Source organism: Patiria miniata, unplaced genomic scaffold (assembly GCF_015706575.1).
Source record: "Patiria miniata isolate m_02_andy unplaced genomic scaffold, ASM1570657v1 HiC_scaffold_28, whole genome shotgun sequence".
NCBI classification, from domain to species: domain Eukaryota; kingdom Metazoa; phylum Echinodermata; class Asteroidea; order Valvatida; family Asterinidae; genus Patiria; species Patiria miniata.
The window spans coordinates 902459-924176 of record NW_024037067.1 but is presented as its reverse complement, the minus strand read 5'-3'; the positions used below and the strand labels follow the sequence as shown (position 1 = coordinate 924176).

The window sequence follows — 21718 nt, the reverse complement described above, 5'->3', positions numbered from 1 at the left end:
AACTCATAAAAGCTCAGCATGGCAAAAAATACACAAGTGATGTCTCGAAAAAGTACATTTGCCTACCTTTTTAGGGTAAAAAATTAGACTTGCATACCCTGTGCTCTTCAAAACCTTGTTTTTTTCTCCTAACAAATTTTACATTTGTATATTGTCACAAAAATTTTAAACTACTTTATTCCAATTTTGGGCGTCTGCAATCCTCTGAAAAACTGGCTTTCATTTTGCATACAACTGAATTATTGTCTGGCAGCAAATCATTCGAATTTTGTAAAAAATAATTCAGTAACTAAACATTGGTAGTTTTTTTTTATTCAAAAGTGAATTTACATTTATATTGCGAGGAAAGTAGCAATTCAAAAAACAAATCTAATTTTTTAAAGTGAAACTCAACAAAAGCACTGGGAACGCATCTTTAACCTTCAATATTTTCCCTCTTTATCTTGCTAGCCTCAGATCCATGCGTTTCTCTACCCTGCCTGAATGGTGCAACATGCTCCAGGGGGCAAGACTCTTACCAATGTGTCTGTACTCCAGGCTGGACCGGCAATGACTGTAGTGCCAGTAAGTTTCAGCTATTTAAACTTCAATTTCAACTTTTTATAATTTTGGGAATTTGCAAGGCTGTAAATGTACTTTCCCTGCACATCTCAGTGACTGATTTCCTTTGATTGGCATTATAATTATATTTTGTTTTGCTTTTCAGAGATTGGCAGACATAAAGAGTTTTTGCCAAACAAAATAAACATGTTCTTACAACTGGTTTATTTTCTTCAAAATTCCTCACTGATTATTGTAAGTTTGAATGTTGAAACGTGGAGTTGCCCTCTCATTCTGAGTCACACAAACTCTCCAAAGAGAGAATTTCGTTTCACATGGTGCAACCATCAACTTACTCTTACCCTTTTGCCAAAACTATTATCAGATATTGATGATTGTGCCGACCAGCCATGTTTGAACAATGGAACTTGCACTGATTTGCATAATGCCTATCAGTGCACCTGTGAGGATGGATGGAATGGCACCGACTGCCAAATACGTAAGTATAGTTTAAATTTACTTCAAAATTGGTAATGTTGGATATTTCCTCAGTATCAACATTAACGGTAGATACCAGGCACACACTAGCATGTGTATTGGCCCTAAGTTGTATAACATAAGTTAAAGGTAATATACAACATTTGCAAACATCAAAAAACAAAACTACCAAATTATTATGAAATACCTTACTTGACTGCAAGTGAATAATAGTCTCAAGCATCCTATGAAATCATGGCACCAGGTATGTTGTCATTTTCAAGAAAAGTGGAATTTTTGTATCAATTTCCAACGATGGTTGGCCCACCATCTTTGGAAAAAAAAGACTTTTTTTTCGAATGCTCCCTCCAATTTACCACATTTAGTTAGTGCACATTTTGTTTGCAATCAGTTACATACCGTGAACGGGTGCAAGCCAGCTAGTCTGGTTCAATGATCTGACAATTTTTCGACATCTATAAATTGCTCCGTTTTGTCGGAAGTAGGATCAGGGAACGAGATTACTAAAGCGACATCATTTTTTTTCCATCTTTGGAAATTGATGCAAAAATTCCACTTTTCTTGAAAATGACAGCCCACCAGGTGCCACAATTTCACAGGATGCATTTCTTTTCTTTTTTTCAACATTTATGAACACAAAACTTTAAACAGGTCAGTGTAAAAATATTTGCTATAAAATACTAACCCCCAAATCCATCCATTTCTGAAAATTACAGCAAAAGCAAATGTTGTACATTACCTTTAAGGACCAAAACCTAGCGCAAAAGTTGACACAACCTTAGCACAAATTCTATCATAAGTTATTGAAATTAACTTTTACATTTTATTCCCTTACAGCTGTCAATCAATGTGCTAGCTCACCGTGTCTTAACAGAGGTCTCTGTAATAACTTCAGGACATACTACACTTGCAGCTGTGCACAGGGATTCACGGATACCAACTGTCAAACAGGCAAGTTTGTTTTCGAATTATGTACGGAGTGTTTTTAATACACCTCAAACATGCCAGTGAGCCAGCAAAATCATTGAAGCTTTGTAAATTATAATTGTTGATGTACAAATCATCAGAATTTACTCCATTCGTATTTTATAAAGCCTCTTCATGCTATGATAAGAAAAAGATAATAAAAAATCATATTATTCCTGTACATATTCATATTGTCCTAGATAGCCTAGCACAACATAACCAATGATAATAACCCAAATTATTATTGTAGACTATTCCAGCCAACAAACTTGTAAGCCAATTTTGATGTGGAACCAATCTCGCGTACAGATGATACACATGCACTTAACCCTCCTGCCACCAATAGGATTATCAGAATGCACATGCGCCTGGACTTTCAGGCCGTGTGTGACAAGTGCGCAAGTATAGTACAGCCTCAAAAATGTTGTTGACTACAGTATTTTATAGAGTAAAGTCATAAATAAATTCAAGTGGAGTTTTCCAGCCTCATGGTCCAATGTATCAACTTCAACATTACTTGGACAGATGTCATTCCAAACCAGGAGTAAATGAGTACCTGTAAGACAGCAATTTTGTGTGTGAAAGAAGTAAACAGTTTGTGCCAAAATGGCAGCATTAAGTTACTTACCTCCCAGGAGTCTGAAATGAATCGTCGATTCGTGGCTCCCATGATTTTCTACAAATGATGTCCAAATAGCCTCGATCAAATACTGAGACACAAAAAACTCCAATACATTTGTATCTTTGTACTTTGGAATGCATTTTTCACTGTTTTTAGAACCATTTGTAGAATTTTTCCTATTACTTGTTCTGTGAATTCTTCAAATGTTAAGATCTTTAAAAAGTACTTAATATAACTTTTATATTTGATTCTCTGGTAATTTTTTCACATCTATTCTCACCTGTGCAGAGCTTGATGCCTGTGGCCCTACTAACCCCTGCCTGAATGGAGCAACCTGTGATAATCGCTACACATTCTTTGTCTGTCATTGTGTGGAGGGATGGACGGGAACAAGCTGCGAAATCGGTAGGTTGGGAACTTAGCTAAGCACAGAAATTATTTGCTAAGCAGTAACAGGTTACCGGCCAACATTTCATGCAGTGTGTATTGATTGTGACCGGTTGTCCACTTATTCTTGCTTAGCTTGTCTATTTGCTCAGCAGCATTTCTTTATAGCATTGCTGGTTATCTTTATATCTGTGTTTATCATATAAAGGACGAAACCAGATGTTTGGTGATGACAATTTGACTATTGTTTTACTAGAGACGTTGCGATTAGTACCCAGGCAGAAGTTATTTCATAAGTCAACCATTAGTCAACCAGTAGTCGGCTATTCAACTCGCTCCTTCATGTAATTTTCAGGTTCCCAATCCCTGTTACATTTTTGTCTACATTTCAATTTCAGTTCTCAGTATTGAATTTCACCCAATTATTATTGTGCATTCAACCATATAAGCCAATTTCATATTTCAAAATTGACTTCACATTTCCTCAACACAAATTCCATCCTATAAATACTTTTTCAATACTTTTTCCTTATTTTCTAAAAGTCCTAATTTTCAGGTTTCCAATCCTTGCATATTTATTGTTACATTTTTGTCTACTTCGTCTATAACATTGCACATTATAATATGTATTCCTCAATATTGAATTTTACCCAATGTTATTGTGCATTTAACATTTTTTTCTACATTTTAATTCCATTTCTCAATATTGAATTAAACCCAGGGTTATTATACATTTAACCCAATAAACCAATTGCACTTCTAAATTTTGAACTTTCATTGCCTTGATGCAAATTCTATCCTAATTCTATCCAATACTTAGTCTGTTTTTTTGTTATCAAAGTTATCAAAGACATTGACAGAATGAAACTGCCAACATAGGGCTCGACAGCTCAGTTGATAGAGCACCAGAACGGCAATCCAGAGGTTGTCGGTTCAAACCCCACTCCAAACACTTCTTTGATCAACTTCATAATACATTTCTGATTGTGTCATTTTGGATTGATTTTGTAGCTGTCGACGAATGCAACCCCAGCCCATGCAGCAATGGAGCAACATGTAGCATTCCATCTCTGGGTTCATTCGCCTGTGCTTGCACTAATGGATGGATGGGCGAAACCTGTAACATGGGTGAGAAGTCAGGAAACTTACAAAGCTTCATTGTCATACTTTATATCTTTCTGAGACCTCTTTTTATTAAAACGTTTTCAGAGACAATAGGGGTCAAAGATTTGGTCTATAGAGTTTTCAAATAGAGTAATCAAATGTTCTTTTCATTTCTTTTCTTCCGTCATTAGTCGTTGATCTGTGTACATCCTCACCGTGTTTGAACAATGCTACATGTTTGAATCAGCAGACAAGCTACGTGTGCCTGTGTGTGCCGGAGTGGACCGGGGAACGCTGTGAGGCTGGTCAGTTGTCACTCTGTGTTTGTCTGTCGTTTGTCTCTTATATCAGGGTGCAAAAAATAGGCATTGACGGTGTCTCTCTGAGGGTGTTTATGTTATTTTAATTTGTAACAATGAATGCACAATGTATTAACTCATGCCCGTCCAAGCAATACACAACCAGTGCCCTGGAACTCCACCTTAATGCTTAAGGTTTATAAAAATCTGGCTGGCCTTTCATGTTTCTTCAAAGCTCAGAAGTTTGCTAAGCACAGAGCATATTAGCTTAGCAAAAACAGACTACCAGTCAGAATGTTGTCGGACTACGAGAAGCTTCCTGAAATAGGCAGGCACGTAACCAGGGTATTGTTTGCTCATTGCTCCAGTCAGGAGCATTGCTTTTTTTTTTAATGGGGGTGTATGGCAACAAATTTGCCAACAAAGCATACGTGCAAAAAGGTAGGATTTGTGTCCTCAGGTCACCCGGCCTCTGTAAAATCAGATACACGATTTTGCCGACAGCAGGATGATTTTGCCAACAACAAAAATTGTTGGAGGGGGGAGGGAGGGGGCATCATACATATTTGGTGAACCAACCCCTCTTCTGCCCAAAAAACTTCTTGCTATTCTACTGGTCCATTGATCCATGTAATGAAACGCATTAGCTGGTCACTTCAGCAGTGAGCCCATAACGTTTTTGAGTTACTATAAAGTCAATGAAATAATTGCTGTTTTCTTTGTACATGTATTTATTTGCAGAGCTGAATGCCTGTGATCCTAATCCATGTAGGAATAGGGCCGCCTGTACCAACTACCATACATCGTACACCTGTGAGTGTACGGCTGGCTGGACAGGAACTGACTGTGATATCGGTAAGCCACTGCATGCATGATGTGGCGCCCTCTAGTGATGAAAATCAAGCCGATCTCTGTGTTGTTGGGGCATCCAAATACCCGGTCATTGTAGTCAAGACTGTTTAAGACCATTCAAAACTTCACTAGTTTTTATCAGTTACATGTATCCAAATGTTCAGATGCAAATTATTGAAGTTGCGTTCCACATGCTCTGCAATATATTAAATTTTTTCTATTAATATATTTGTCAACTTAATTTATTTTATAAAAACGACATCTGCAGTTGGACATCTGCAACCCCCTGAAAAAAGGATTTTGTTTTGGGGCACAAACAGATCCACTTTGCAAGCAGACTGGCTCCCAGTACGTTATCGATACTGAGTGCAGGGCAGGAACCAGCCTACCTGCGAGAAAGGAATTATTGTCTGGCAGCCAATAATTTTGGAGGTTGCTGTGGTCCAATGATTACGGTGTTCGACTCGTGTGCCTTGGTACATGGTTCGAATCCTGACAGGGTACATGGTGCTCGTGCGCTTGGGCAAGGCACTTTACAATTCCAACAAATGATGATACCAACCGTTTACTTCTTCTTCCATAATTAGCCATTGATCTGTGTAACCCCAACCCCTGCCAGCATGAGGCTACCTGCTTCAATCTTCAGACTGATTACTTCTGCCTCTGCACTGAGCTATGGATGGGCAAAAACTGTCAAACAGGTCAGCTTTTTGTCACTTGTTTAATTTATTGTAATGTACGAGAAAAGTTGAGGTTTTGTATTAATAGTTCACTGATGTTTTTGAATTTGACTTTTGAATTTAAATTTCTTGACTCGTTATGCTTCCTTAGTTGAAAATAAATATATATCCCTACATATCTTATTTAAAAAAAAAAAATCAGAAATTAGTGCAAGGTCTTAATATCACATTATAACTTCAAACCTAATTTAGGTTTTCCAAACAAAACGACAGTTCCTATTACAAAATGGAATGGGTGAGTGGAGAAACCCTGTGTAAATATCGAAATAACTGACTCTGGTATTAAGGAAACTGATAACATGGTAGCTGCACCTTTACTATGGACCTGCTCAGAGGACCAAACCAGAATAACCAGGAAAATATTCCAAATGAATAATAATAGCTAGTTTTTTTTCAAGCCCAAGACCCACTTATAAAATAAGAAAAATATTACAGGACCAAGTCTTTCAGTTTAAAAAGTGGTTAAAAAACCCGGCCAGTGACATTACACTAATTATTTCTAGCCGCATACTGATGACCTATTAAAGGGCATTTTCAGCGTTATGGACAAAAATGTAATGTCTGTGACGGAGCTTTAAGAGCTAAGCTTTTTAAACCTGGAAATGTATTTTTCAAATCTTATACCTCTATCGGTGGTAATGGTCAAGGAGATTACAGACTTAGGAGTTCTAGATCATTTCTCTGAATCATTAATTAGATATCAAGGTTAATTAGCTCTGTCATAGACATTACATTTTCTTCCATAATGGGGGAATTTCCCCTTAAGTTCTTGTTGGCTCTGCACTACTGTATGGCTTGGCTAGTGACTTCCATGATCACAGTTGATGGAATAAGACGTAAATAATTTATTCCATTAGTTTGAATTGATTGGTTTCAGCGGTGGATGTCTGTGTTAGTTCTCCTTGTCTGAATGATGGCACCTGTCAGAGTACATCAGGTGTCTATCGGTGTCTGTGCCCAACAGGCTGGACTGGTGTCAACTGTGAAACAGGTAAGTTGCTTTCTTTCACATTTAGCACACACATTTGTATTACATTGTATTTATTACCTTATGCATCCATAAAACAGCTGCTTGGGTGTTAGGGAGGTATAGGGAGTAACAGGCAGGGCGTTTTGGTTTGCCCCAATTTTTTGTAGTCTATGGAACATCACCTTGCACAACAAGGGTCTATGATATGCAAGCAGATTCGGCGAATAATTATGCACAAGACAGCGTCTTGATCTCCAGATTCTGACCATTCAGCCTTCTATCGGGTTTTGCGTAACCTGTTGTTGTATTACAAAAACATGGAAGCCAGATTGACCAATCAACAGTTTAGTCCACATTTCGTCACAATCTCTAAAGTCAACTCCGATTGGCTGGCACACAGGGTCGCGTAAATATTGCATTGCTCACATATATATCAGACGTTGGTTATGGAGAGGCTCCATATGGACACCGGGTGATACTGAGACTAATTTTTTTGTTCCCCCCACTCCCTATTTGAGTTGGAAACAAAACATGACTTACATTGACAAAAGTGCCATTCTCCTTGAATTGGTTAAGAATCAACTTGATAAGCAATTTGTTCAAACAAGAGGAAGAAGCCATTATTTTTTTCAGGCTCTGTGATAAAGCGAAATGTGCAGAGTACCAGTTAACAGCAATGTAAAATAACATGACGTTTTGGCTGGTAACCCATTTTGCTAAGCAAATACCTTCTATGCTAAACTTGGTCCTTTTTCATTTCTGTTCTTCATTCCTAGCTCTGGCGCCTTGTGCATCCAATCCATGCCGGCGTGGCGGTACATGCAACGACTACGGCACCTACTTTGAGTGTGACTGCGTGCCGGGCTGGAAAGGAATCCTTTGCCAAACAGGTAAGGGCCCATCTCAATTCATATCCGGGACGAGGTCCGGACAAGTTCTGGACATTGTATCGGGTATAAGTTGCAGGATTCTGAACAACTTCCCCTGCAATCTTCCCGCAATGAAGTATTGGTGAGTCCAGCAGTTGCTGATGAAAATTTCCCCGGAACATGTCCAGGACAAATGCAAAGCTTCTTCCAGACAAAGTGAATGATTCTACCTGCAACTTGTTCGAAACCCCTCCCGGATATGAATTGAGACAGGCCCTAAGATGAAGGATTTTTTCATTGTTGTATATTTTTTTCATCATTTTCTCTCTATTGTGATGCAAATTGTGAGAATGGGTTTTGCCTTGCACCAATTGAAAAGTACTTCAGTTTCATGAAATCAGGTGCTGTGTGCTTTACGTTTGAGAATGTTTAAAGGAATTCACAGATTTTGGGGATTCGAACCTACAACCTTTCTATTAGAGCACCAGGCATAACGCTGGATAAAATCGGATATAGCAGTGGTTATTACAATTAAACAAGCGCCATAAGATCTTGTGAGGTACACTTATTTTTAAATTCATGCAAAGTAGGGATGGGCCATTAGTTCAAATTGGATTTTCGAAGGCTATTATATCTTCTTCTTTTTTAAATTAAGGAGGATAATTAAATTCTGTATTCCAAAACTGGTTTCCAAAAGTGAAATTACACTGTTTGTATTGTTTATACATTTAATATGATAATCGTAAAACATCTTATTAAGCCCGGTTCATACTTCATGCGAATGCAAATGCGAAGCGAATTTGACGTCATGAAACATTCGTGACGAAATTCGCCCGAGTTGAAATGTGTTAAACTTTTGCGAATTCGCAGCGTGAATACTTGCCATGACGTCACAAATTCGTGTTTGTTTTTGCTTTCGCGCCGAGTATGAACCGGGCTTTTTATAATACTTTAATGTGTAATATGCGCAAAAATATCCTTTTTTTTTTTCGTTTGCAGCCCAGCCCCCATTTTATTCCAATATAGTGATTCTGTACGATGAGTTTCTTTTTTTTGGTCAAATTTTTCACTTGTACTTTTGTTTTTTTTCTCAGCTGAGCTACCATGTCTGAGTGGTCCATGCGACAATGGAGCGGAGTGCTTCAATAATGGAGATTCATTCCTCTGCATATGCCCTCTAGGATTCAGCGGGCCTACTTGCTCTATCGGTACATCTCATTCTCATATTTCTAGTTGTTGTAATTCATTGTTTTTTCCAAAAGTCATACATACTTCAGAAATTTCTGTATAATCATTTAATGTACCCCAAGTAAAAGACGAATGCAGGGTCAGGGAACCATGTCTGTGGTGTAACTGCGCATGCTGTGAAGGAAAGGCATATGGATTGCGCACTCAGTTTTCTTCCAATACTGGACCTTTTTTTAAAGCTGCTATTTGAGCATTTGCAGACGCACAGCGTCTTCCTGGGTGATCAATCTCACTAACAATTGCAAATTTGGTTTCAAGAAATGAAACTTTGTGAGGGCTTCTCCGTTTTTACATGGTTAGAAAATTGGGACAGCCACATTTTATATCATTGGTCAAATGTGAGATTTGAAATTTAAATTTCGTCACATTAACAGTTCTGAACCAACAAACTTTTACAATCTAAAGAATTTTGTGCATAAACAGTAGATGGCATTTTGTGACCACCCAAGTGGTCATGACGTCTATGCTTAGTGAGAGCTGTATGTGCGGGACACACTGTGTATGTCCACTGGTTCTCATGTGTAGGACGCGAAGTACACATGACTATCTTTTCTATTGTTTTTCATTCAAATGTGCACAAACCTATGGCATCTCTTCATTAGCATAAAGGCAAGAGTTCCTCCTTACACCCATTTTCACTGTTGAGATTGTACTTGTGCACAGTGTACATGTACAGGGTTCCTTATGGGGTAGAAAACATAATAGAGCAATAGACCCCATAAGGAAGTCTTTAGAAACCAATCTACCCCATAAGAAAATGCTATGGAGTTTGAGATTTCAATAGCAACAAAGGAAAACAAAAGCAGGGAAACAAAGGTCTTCCCCACAAGTATGTATGTGTCAGGCTGGGTGTCCAAACCATGGTACATAAGCTTTAGAGGCGCATGGGATCATATGCATTTATCCCAAAAATTGACCTACCGAATTATTGAAAAGCTTACTTGGATTAAAGATTGTAGTGGTACTAAACACCCCGTGAAAGAATTCCGTCTGGCTTGCTGTCATTTAGAAGAAATCAAGAAATGTATGTGAATTCCAACAATCAGTCAATTGACTGATTTTTGGAAATAAAGAGTGCTATGGACACAATCTTGTTTCGTGATCAGAAGGTTGTGCGTGGTTTTTTACTATTTTCATAAAGTGTAATATCTACTGAGCTGAAACTTCAACAGCTTAGGTTTTGAACATTCTTCTTTGGATTTTGAGAGGTAGTATTAGTGGAAAGGAACAAAATGCATGAAAAGCAAATGATCCTATATTGCTTTTAAATGTATTAATTTGACTATAAACCATTTTCCATATTTGACTCTGCTCCTAGATGATGATGAGTGTTTAAGCTCCCCTTGCCTTAACAATGGCACCTGCATTGATGGGCCATACTCCTACATCTGTGGTTGCACGACGCGCTGGATCGGCGATCACTGTGAGATAGAACGCGATGCGTGCAGCGACGACCCATGTCTGAATAATGGTGAATGTGTCAATATGTACACCTATTACGTCTGCCAGTGTCCACCAGGATTCTTTGGAAATCTCTGTGAATATGGTAGGTCCAAAAATTCTTTCATCACTAGTGATGTGTCAATTCAATTAGATTCACCTCAAAATGGTTTATTTAGATCATGATTAGCAGTCGGAGCTGAATTGAACGTTATTATGCATTAAAAAAATTCAAATTGTAATTAAAATGGCACATTTTGTTTTGATGTTTCACATTTGTTTTAGGCTGACATTCTAGAGTCGTGCTAACCAAATGATTCCCAAGATTTAAATTAAGTTACACTGTTGAAATAGTGAAGGACGATTACATGATTCGATTGATCAGCTATCGCAGTAATTTAGAGCGACTCCAGAGTCTAGTCAATGGAGGATTAAAAACTATTGCCTGTCTGAAATGATCTGAATAGGGCTTGTTAGTACATTTTTGATCACAGTTAAATTGTAATCAAATCGGTCACAAGCCCATTATAAATCAACAATTTAAAGTGGATCACAAGTCAATCAAACGTTGATCACCTGTCAATCACAAGTTACTGAGACGTCAATCATAAGTTAGGTCATGAGTAAGAGTGGATTGTCATTAACTTGTGATTGACTTGTGACAACTTGTGATTGATCTGTGATGACATGCAATTAACTCGTGATTATTTGATTACAATTCAGGTGCTGATAATATACTGAAACTTGCCGGTTGTTCATCACACTCCATTCCATTCTCTTTTTTTGACAGAGAATGGAATGATACAAACGACATAAATTTATCCCTAGTTTGTAAGCAAAATTGTTTTTGTGTGTTTTTTGTGTCCAGATGTGAATGAGTGTTCCAGTAGGCCATGCCAGAATGGAGGAACGTGCACTGACAGCAGCAATGGATTCAGCTGCACCTGTGATGTCAATTGGACAGGGCCAATGTGTGAAATGGGTGAGCTGGATAATACAGTCCTATAGTCTTATATGCCCCACCAATAGTGTGGCAGGGAATCATGTGGGTCATCTCCTCAGGAGCAGCAGATAGACTGATCCGTTAAGCCCTGCCCAAGATGCTTTGACCAATCACTGCCAAATGTCCTGCAAAAGACCTTGGGAGAGGCATCGTGTCTCGTTGCCCATGTGCCAAGTGGCCGGGGCTTATCACCAAACTGGAATAGTTAATTCACAGTTTAATTTTGAAAACAGAAAAAAATTTAATGCAATAGGAGGTAGCATGTAACGTTTACAGTTTACATGTTTAACGAAAAGGTTTAATCAATTACAAATTTGATTTCCAATTTACAATTCCAAAATGTTTAAACGAAACCTTACCGGTACCTACGTTTATGCGATCTTCCGTTGAGATTAAACATACACAGCACAAATCTATTTAATTTACAAAACCTTAGGTACCCATAGTTTAGTTTTTACTAACTTATTGCTCTTAATAAGCATCCAACTTTTGATACTTTACTTCCTTGAGATTCCCAGAACTGATTAAATACAATTTAAAACCTGTCTGGTGCAAATTCAGAGTAACGGAAGTTGTGTGTACCTCAAGGCATTGAACCAGTGCATGCGCACAGTGTAACCATTAGAATTTGGTAAAAAACAACAACTTAATGTTAGCACTAGATTTGACATTGATGTAACTTTTCAGGTTTGGATCCATGTGATAGTTCACCTTGTGCTAATGGAGCAACCTGCACCAGCAATGTGATAGAGTTTGCATGTACATGTGGGCCAGGTTGGATGGGCAGACTGTGTGATGAAAGTAAGTATAGGAATCATTGATGTAGAAAAGACGAGAGAATATCTCAAAACTCATCATAATCGGATTATTCCACTTGGATATATTATTTGGGCATAGGGGCAGATGCCTATTGTTTATACAGTTTTTCTTTCTTCAATTTTTTCCCCCCAGCATATTAATTTGCTGCAATTTCCTGCTGGGTTTAAAGTATGTTTTAAATTTAATTTTCTGAAAAACAACAAGAGTTTTTTTTTAATTTTTTTTATTTTTATAGTTTTGCCTTTAAAGCATCCCTTTTGGATATGAGTAGGACATCTCCACTAGTACGCAAATGACTGATTGCCAGATATATACTTTTTGTTTTTTTTTAAATAGATGAATGTGTAAATAACCATGAAACTGTTCCTTCACATTGCAGACATTGATGAGTGTGTGAGTTCACCTTGTCTGAATGGCGGTACCTGCATTGATGCAGTGAATGGTTACCAGTGTGACTGCTTACCATCTCGGAGTGGCAAAAACTGTGAACTACGTGAGTATTACTGCTGCCATGATGTATTTGGGCAATGTGGTCTATTTCCGGCAACTACAAATGGAAAAAAAATTACCTGATTCCCCAAGACAAACCCCTCCCCCAAATGAAGCACCTAGTATTGGTGGGATTTTTTTCAACTAATGTTAAAATAAAAGCATTTAATGCCATTTTTTATGGCTTTTCAAAGTAGATGGAAAGGTTCAGATTCCAAACTGATAATAATACAAAACTATATCTATTTCAAATATAATTTTTAGAGAAATGGATCTGTGTATGTGGCCATCTCCTATTCTAGAATTATAGTAAATTGAAAAAGTCGGATCCAAATGTAAAAAAAAACCACATCATTTAGTTTTCCCAGAGAATGGTCAGATGTGAACAAACAAGACTAAACTTGCTTAGTTGAGCTGCAGCCGATTTCAACAAAACTTTATGCAATGCCGTTTCTCCACTTTCGCCACAATTGGTTGCGTAAGTTGCACAATAGTTCACGCTGCGCAACATTTCATTTATGACACATTTTGTGAAAGTTTTATACAGCTTGAGTCTGTGACTTGTGCAACAAATAATGGCATAAATTCCGCAATTGTAATAGGTGGAGAAACTCATGGCTTAACAATTGAAATCAACTGTTTTACTTGCAAATCAAGATCGACATGGAGCCTGTCATTGCTCAACTAATCAAGGTTGATTCAAGACATAGCTTTGTGTTTGAACTAAATTGGAGTAAATGAATTGCTCTTTTACCTGTGGTAAAAGAGCAATTCTCATAATACGCTTCACATCCAAGATGTTAAAATTAATTAAAACATTGCACAACTATGCCAAGTTTTGTGACATCGATCGCACGTTTAGTGTGCAGTTGTGTAACAAACTTGTTGCTTAAATCCTACACATGGCGTAAGTTACGCACTGTTTCGTGAAACTGGCTGCTGGACCTGAAAGTCGCAGTTCAGGACATACTCAATTACTTAGTCAGTCAGTCAATCTGTCAGTCAGTTACGCAGTCAGCCAGAGGACAATAGGATGGCTCTTCTGGTCTAGTTAAAACAATAAACAAGTACTTCCCTGTATATTTTTTTCACTCCAGAGGGAAGCTGTATCTTAGACATGGTGGTACATCCCAACCAAACTCTCGTTATCCAGACGCCAAACTTCCCAGCCAACTACAACGACAACCAGTACTGCCGCTGGATGGTCGCCGGCCCCGAGGGCGCTGTTCTACTCGTCAACACTGCCGAGTTCCTAACTGAGTTGAATTACGATTGGCTGACGTACGGCACAGGCGCTGACCTCAACGACCCTGAGTCTGTCGTGCTACAGTCTTCCGGAAGCAAAGGTCCCATAACCTTCAAGACAACGGGGAATCAGATGTGGGTGACGTTCACCTCCGATCACGACAAGACAGAAACGGGAGTCTCGGTTAAGATTACTGTGGAGACTGAAAGAGACAGTAAGTATATATGGACTTGGGGCAGGAACAGTCAGGATGGGAAGCTGTTTTATCGTGGTGCTTATCACTTTTCCCGATCGGAATAGAGATTGCCCACTAACCTCTCCGAATTGTCCCTTCTTTTGTGTTGTTTAACTTTTACTTTTCACATGATATAAAAAAAACTTCTGGCAGTGGCTCAATATAATTCCTGTACGATGCAAGTGAAAATATGTGTGCGTGCAGTCTGCGAGCGGAGATGGACTCTATTATCCCGGCAGGGGGGAACTGGTTTCTACGATGACCTTTCGCTCGTACCCCCTGCCCTGCAAACAGGACGCTGGGATACTCTGATGAGCTTCACAGAATCTTGTGAAGGAAGTGGCCTATGACCTATGTATAAAGCATCTGGTTGCAGCTGTTCAAGACCGCAGTTAGACAATGTGCGCAAATGCTATCCGATAACTTCCCATAGAATTGCGCACATTCCATACCGGATGTGATTTCTGTTTCATTGCGGACCATGTGGACAAAATTTTGAGCGTCGCATAAATGCATTCAAAATTCAAAACGGAGCCTGAGCGAGTGACGGAAATTGTAAATTTACAACACAGATAAGTTTTACAGCATTTCCTACATTATTACGCTTTTCAACAAGAAAAAAACATCTCTAAACTGGAATAAAAGAGCACTGAATCAGTCTTAACGGCCGTTTCAAACCTTGCAGAATCATGACCTTGATGACGCGCAGGTCACTGGCCACGCAAAATCCAACCAATCAGAGTGTGAATTTATCAGCGTATCCCAGCGTCCTGTTTGCAGGGCGGGGGGTACGAGAGAACGATGACCTGAACTGTTTTATTCATAATCATTGTCTTACCTACACATCCCCTGATGTAACAAGTATGTTAATTGCCTAATAAAGTTCAACTTAGGTCTGCATAATGATTTCTTAACACACCAGCCCCCAGACGAGTCTACTGATTGCCTATTGAGGGCGCACATACACTTTACACAGTGTGCTGTCACGCTGCGATGGTTGGTAGAGGGGGCTATCAACAAGATGAATCTAATTCAGTCTTGGAAATCTCAGCCCTCTGACCCGAGAAATGTTGAGCATACCTCACACACGTGCCACATTCTTATCAATACGTAAGTGTAAGGTATGCTTGAAATTTCTTGGTTCCCAGTGCCAAGATTCACAGGACTGGATTTGATTTGTCATGTTGATTGTGCCTTTTACTGCTTGGAAGCTTGCATGGAGGTACTGGCTGTTTCAGGGGAACATAGCCCCAAATCAAGTCTCAGGGATAAGACTATATTAATGGTACCGGTACTGTTTGGGCTTTCTCTTACCAGAGCCAAGGAAAGCTAGTCTATATATATATTTTTTTACTCTGATTTGGCATTTTGTCTCTACTGAATACTTTTATTTAGATCTCAGCGTTTTCATTATTTTAACTAGTAGTCCCTATGCTGTCCAAACCACTATGCCTACTACCCCTTGTACTCTACCAAGTGGCCAACAATCAATCACCGCTATACAAATAAGTGGACATTCTGTACAGGTTATCCTTTACGTCTCAGGACTTGGAACAAAGGGTTACCTTTGTAAACAACAACTCTGGGGTCCTGAGCCCAGGTCCCCAAGGTTTTCTCACAAATACCTTATAGGCTTTATTCAGGAGTCGGCCATATTTATTTGAAAGCAAGGTAAAATCTTCATTTTTAGAACTTGTGAAAAAGAAATGAAATCAGTGAAATAAAGTAAAGTACTAAATTAAAGCCAGTCTGGGCCCAATTTCACGGCGCTGCTAAGCACACAATTTTCAACCCATAACCTGAAATGAACTTTTGCCATTTCTTGTGTCCACAGCAATGGATGAATGCGGTAGTAACCCATGTCTGAATGGTGGTACCTGTCTCAATGGTATTGAGAAGTTTGCATGCTACTGTCTGCCTGGATTCACTGGACCTATGTGCCAAACTGAAATCAGTAAGTGATGAAGCTGTCTGTACTTGTTTTGTAAATTTTAATGTCCTTTATTTTTAGCATACAAAAATTGACTCAAATTCATGTACAAATATATTATATGGCAGTCACAGATTTAAGTACGACATTTTCCATACCAACGTTGAGCGCAGTGTATGGAATATCCCTTGCACAGCAAGGGTCTATGATATGCGAGCAGATTCAGCGATTAATTATGCAAAACAAACATGCGTCTGTAACCCGTTGTTGTATTACAAAAACATGGTATCCAAATTGACCAATCCACAGCATAGTCCACATTTCTGATCGAAATGACGTCACAGTCTGCCACTCCAATTGGCTGATGCACGAGGTCGCTTACAATTTACATGCTAAGAAATATATCAGACGTTTAACTGTGACTTTTTCCATGTGAATGTCTGATCCTCGGACTACGTCAAGGCTAATCTGTATCAGGGTACATAAACAGTCACAACCAGTCAATCCTGCTTTGTGTGGGCAGGGAGCTCTTTACTGTTACAAGCAGTCATTTGATTGATTTTGACTGGAGGGACAGCTTGGTCCAGTTTGTCAGCTAGAGTAGGAGGTAATGCACAATAACATCAACCAGTAAAGGGTATTTGTTTGTTTTCATTATCTTTGTTTCCAGCAAAATTTTCATAATTGTTACTCCACTGATTGTATAGGTCCCAATATGTGCTACAGCAACCCCTGCCCAGCTGAAGCTGAATGCATCAGTGAGAACAAGCAGGTCCGGTGTGTGTGCCCCGAAGGGTTCCGACATCCATCATGCTCCACACAGGGTGAGTGACAGACACGGTGAGAGAGACGGTCAAAGGAGGAGAGTCTTACCAGGCTTGTCATTCTGGTCGGGGGAATTCAACAGATGGCTTTAGACAAAATGTAGGCAGAGAGGGGGAGGGGCTCTTCTGTAAATGTGGGGAAGTTGAAATGATTATAATTTCCCGCTGAGAAGTATATAGTTGTGCAGAGTGGTGCATCTTGTTTTTTTTTCAGTGTGAGGGGAAATTCTTGATTTTCTCGGTCAGTGGTCAGTGTAGGGGAGTGCCACCCTTAGGTATGCCTGCAACAGATTTCTCAAAGCACTGCTATGTATCGTATGATGCATTTCACAGAACTTACGATGTGTTCCTTGACAACGGCTTAAAACACGTCGCAAATTATGACGTGTCTAGTGGTCATTGCAAAAAAGGAAGCATCCTTTTCTTAGCCAGCTTTATGCCATAAAAATTACATAAACGAGACTATAATACCAAATGTAAATGGAAAGTGCATCAAAGTAACTATGAATTAGCCTGGAATATTGCATTTGAAGCTTCAAAGTAGCTATACAGTCCACTGCGAGCTTGTTTTCCTTTAAAAACTGCATCACACGTCCGCCATTTTGTTTTACGTTGTAAAAGCTTTTCAAGAGGATATCCTACGACTCTTTGCTGAATATCAAACAACTATTTACTGTACATTCAATAAATGCATATAACAGTCACCGTGTTGTGCTATAAATACACCTACGATCCCGCAAGCTCGTAGGTCGAGTGGTAAGACGTCTGCACTAGAAAGCAGAAGGTCGTGGCTTGGAGTCCCATCCGAGTGATTTTTTCCAACGTTCACTCAGGAGGTAACACACTGAGTATACAGTGTTTAAACATCAGTGAAAGACAAAGCCTAATATTGATTTACATCATCCTCATGGATGTAAAATTTCAAGGCCAAACAAAAGCATTGTTTTCTGTACTGTGATTTGTTTGAATAACTTTCATTTCAGAGGTTGGATTGTGTGACAGTTCTCCATGCAAAAACAACGGACTGTGTACGGAGACAGTTGATGGACTCAGCTTCAGCTGTGACTGTGCTGCTGGCTGGCAGGGAGCATTCTGTGAACTAGGTAACTCGATGTTCCCAATTTGTATTGATCTCAATTCTTTTGTTTTACGTTCTCTTTTTGCTATTTTGTTTTATTTTGGTTTGTTTTTTCTTCAGATGTTGATGAATGCGAAAGCAATCCTTGTCTGAATTCCGGCATCTGTATGAATGGGATCAACCGTTTCACATGTGTTTGCACGCCTTACTGGACTGGCGTCATCTGCCACTCTCGTAAGTTTGTTACAAAACTGTGACTGTCACGTTACTTTTTGCATTGAAAGTCTTCATACCTCTGGGAGTTTTATTTTTTCTTGTTGATTGACTTGTAGAATTAATTGTTGCAAGTTAGGATTTGCCCCTCCTTGCCTTAACTCTAACCTTCCCAAATCCTCCAAAGTCCTCTTTGCAAAATGGAGGATTTTACAGGATTGAGGCTACGTGGCAAAAATATGTGGCTGATTTTGGAGGATGCACTGTGTCAAGGTCTTAGGCCGGATCTTTTGATGTTTATGCTCAGCCGTGCATAAATTTAGCCTAGATTATACTTTAAATCCTCGGCACTGCTCTAGGATGTCACTGGCTCTGCTTCAATACATTGACAGTGATTGTTGGAGTATTTTGCAGGATTGAGGCAGTGGTCACCCCTCCAAGGACCACATTCAAGAAATAACGGAAGTTTTTGTAGGATTGAGGCTGTATGCTATTTTTACATGGAGGCAGTTGAAAGATTTTGCAGGATTGAGGTTGCATCCTAGCAACAATGGCCAGGGAATTTGGGTTAACTTCATGCATAAGCACAAACACCCCTTATACAATTAAAAAAAAGAGAGCTCAGCTAGGCAGGACTCTGATTTGATACTTTGCTGCTGTACATCGGGTGCTCATGCAAAATCGGTATGGTTGGTCCAAATTCAACATAAAATTTGACTTGTGTACCTTGTACCCTATGCTACAGTCCAGTGCACACCAAGTTCTCACCAATGTTCACATCTTTTGATCATACACAGAGTACGAAGTGAAGGGCACAATTTAACAGTACAATTTCTGAACTGTTCGAAAATCGTTTTCAATTTTATCTTCTTTTTTTTGTTGTTAGCTGTGCTAGACCAGCAATGCCTCAACAACCCGTGTCGGAATGGAGCAACGTGTGTAGGCAATGGAGATACCTACCAGTGTGTATGTCAGCCAGGCTATCAGGGTCTCCTGTGTAGTATTGGTGAGTCACTATCCTAGAACAAGAACAGGTTTTATCAGTGTACCATGAAGGAAGTGAGCGGAGAACATGTAGGTATCAAGTGGGAACCGTTTGGGAACCATTAGGAAAATCATGTGGAAATATATGAAGGAAATTCCTGGTAAGAAGTTTAGACAAATTGTTCATAATGCAACAATGACTGCATCCAAGAGCCAGTTAAGGCGAGGACCATTAGTCGACTAGTGGTTAATATGTGATGGAGCATACGCGTATGCACTAATAGCAACGTCTGAATGCCTCGAGACACGAAACTTCTTGGTCCTGACTTCCTGTTGTCCATTATGATAAGCGCAGTTATTGGTAACTAACTATAGAGCTGTGCACTGTGGTCTGGTTCCAAATAGTTGACTAGAGTAGTCCAATCATTCTTAGTTTGAGTGAAGTTAGTTGAACTATGGTTTACTATTCGTACTTTAATGAACCATGGTTTACTATTCATACTATAATGAACTATGGTTTACTATTCATACTATAATGAACTATGGTTTACTATTCAAACTATAATGAACTATGGTTTACTATAGTTCGCACCCGAACTTGTTCTTTATCTTGCTCTGCAAATCAAATTGCAGTGCAGGAGAGAAAAGTAAATTCACATGTATATATTTACTACACAGGCATTGGCTGTACACCACTCAAAATTTGACATCACGAGATTCCGTCTATAGAGTTGTTTTATATTGGGTTTCGCCCTTTGCCAAGATATTTTATAAACACTGTATACACAGTGTTGTCTGAGGGCTTGTGAGAAAAAAATCACAGACTGACTGGGGCGGGACTGAAACCCACGACCTCCTGCTTACTAGTGCAGAGGTCTTACCACTCGACCACCGATCCGGGGTCAGCTGGCTGGTTCGGGTATGATGTAGCAGCGTGTACCGCATCAAAAGTTATGAGATTGAATTTGGGTCGGCAAAGGGCAAAACCCAATATCAAATGTACATCTCTCTGACGAAGATATGATCTCATAATAAAATAAATCATGTTTTAATACCTTCCATTGTTGTATTTTTTAAGAATTTATACCTTTTTGTTTTGATCTTTTTCTAGACATCAATGAATGTGAGAGCAATCCATGTCAAAATGAAGGCAACTGTGTGAATGGTATCAATGAGTATATCTGCCAGTGTCCGTATGGTGCTGTACAGGGGAACAACTGTGAAAGGAGTAAGTGAAACAACTCCTTAAAATAACAAGACTTAAAATGGACTCTTCTAGGTAGCCCTTTCTAAAATAGGTTTATACATTATTGTTAATATGTAGTTTTCTGTTAATAATGGTGGTTTAATTATTTAAAAAACGACTTTCCTTGGCAAATAATTAAAAAAACACCTTTAAAGGCAGGTTGGCAGTCTGAAACTTTCGTAATGTATTTTGGCATAACAAGGATCACAAATTTGCCAAAAATAAAAGACAAGCACCCAACTTATTATATTTTTGTCATATCTTCATTTCAAATACTGCTAGAAGCATCAAATTTTAACAGATTACATCCTATGTATCCCAAAGTAACTCTTTTTAATTTAGCATTGAATAGTTGAGCTGTAAAGTTGGTTAACTCCTTGTAAAAGTAGCCATTGGAAGAAATGTTCAATAGTTTTGCGGTCGTATCTTGCAGTGATTTTTTATAAACCTTTGATTCTTTCTTGTCTTTTTCTTTTCAAGCCATTTGTGAGACTCAGCCATGTCAAAATGGTGGAATCTGTGATGAGGCTTCTCCTTTCATCTTTACTTGCAGCTGCCCCATTGGGTTTGTTGGGCAGTACTGCGAAGTCCGTAAGTATAGACCTTTGTCATTTGAAAACTGGTGATCTCTTGAAGACTGGTGATCTGTTGAAGTTGACACATTAAAAAAAATAATGATAGGTAAAACTCACTATCTAGTACACAAGGTTTGTTGTGGAATTTTATGCACTTGTACTTTTTACCACTGTTTAATTTGTGCAGCAACTTCTAAGACGTGCGAGAGCAGCTACTGTAACTACAATGGTATTTGTGTGGTGACTGAGCAGCAGGTCATGTTCTGCAGTTGCAACAAGGGCTACAGTGGAGAGTTCTGTGAGACAGGTAGATAATGATTAACTCAAAAGATTGTAATAGGCTTTGTTATACCACCCGTAATAGATTGTTAATTTTTATTGGTTGAGAGTGGATCACGTGACGTGCCACAAAAATGCATGAGCACAAAAATAATAAACACATTATGAATACGGTCTTTCCAAAACACATATGTAAAAAATAGTAAATCAAATTAGGTTTTTGCCCTTCACCGACGTTTAAACACTGTATACTCAGTGTGTT

The 21718-nt window shown here is 38.9% G+C and overlaps 1 protein-coding gene across 6 annotated transcripts in view; it reads left to right on the top strand.

Moving 5' to 3' along the window:
- LOC119734946 (fibropellin-1-like) overlaps positions 1-21718 on the top strand; it is a 57500-nt gene that overhangs the window by 33111 nt on the left and 2671 nt on the right. For all 6 annotated transcript variants that reach the window (XM_038208589.1, XM_038208588.1, XM_038208590.1 and 3 more), the window contains 24 exons: positions 451-564; positions 926-1039; positions 1876-1989; positions 2915-3031; positions 4025-4141; positions 4309-4422; positions 5158-5271; positions 5856-5969; positions 6886-6999; positions 7755-7868; positions 8942-9055; positions 10414-10641; positions 11404-11517; positions 12226-12339; positions 12737-12850; positions 13944-14306; positions 16162-16281; positions 16965-17081; positions 18065-18184; positions 18280-18393; positions 19259-19378; positions 20468-20584; positions 21083-21193; positions 21365-21484. In XM_038208589.1, the coding sequence (XP_038064517.1) occupies positions 451-564; positions 926-1039; positions 1876-1989; positions 2915-3031; positions 4025-4141; positions 4309-4422; positions 5158-5271; positions 5856-5969; positions 6886-6999; positions 7755-7868; positions 8942-9055; positions 10414-10641; positions 11404-11517; positions 12226-12339; positions 12737-12850; positions 13944-14306; positions 16162-16281; positions 16965-17081; positions 18065-18184; positions 18280-18393; positions 19259-19378; positions 20468-20584; positions 21083-21193; positions 21365-21484 (3132 nt within the window). The remainder of the gene's footprint in view (positions 1-450; positions 565-925; positions 1040-1875; positions 1990-2914; positions 3032-4024; positions 4142-4308; positions 4423-5157; positions 5272-5855; positions 5970-6885; positions 7000-7754; positions 7869-8941; positions 9056-10413; positions 10642-11403; positions 11518-12225; positions 12340-12736; positions 12851-13943; positions 14307-16161; positions 16282-16964; positions 17082-18064; positions 18185-18279; positions 18394-19258; positions 19379-20467; positions 20585-21082; positions 21194-21364; positions 21485-21718) is intronic.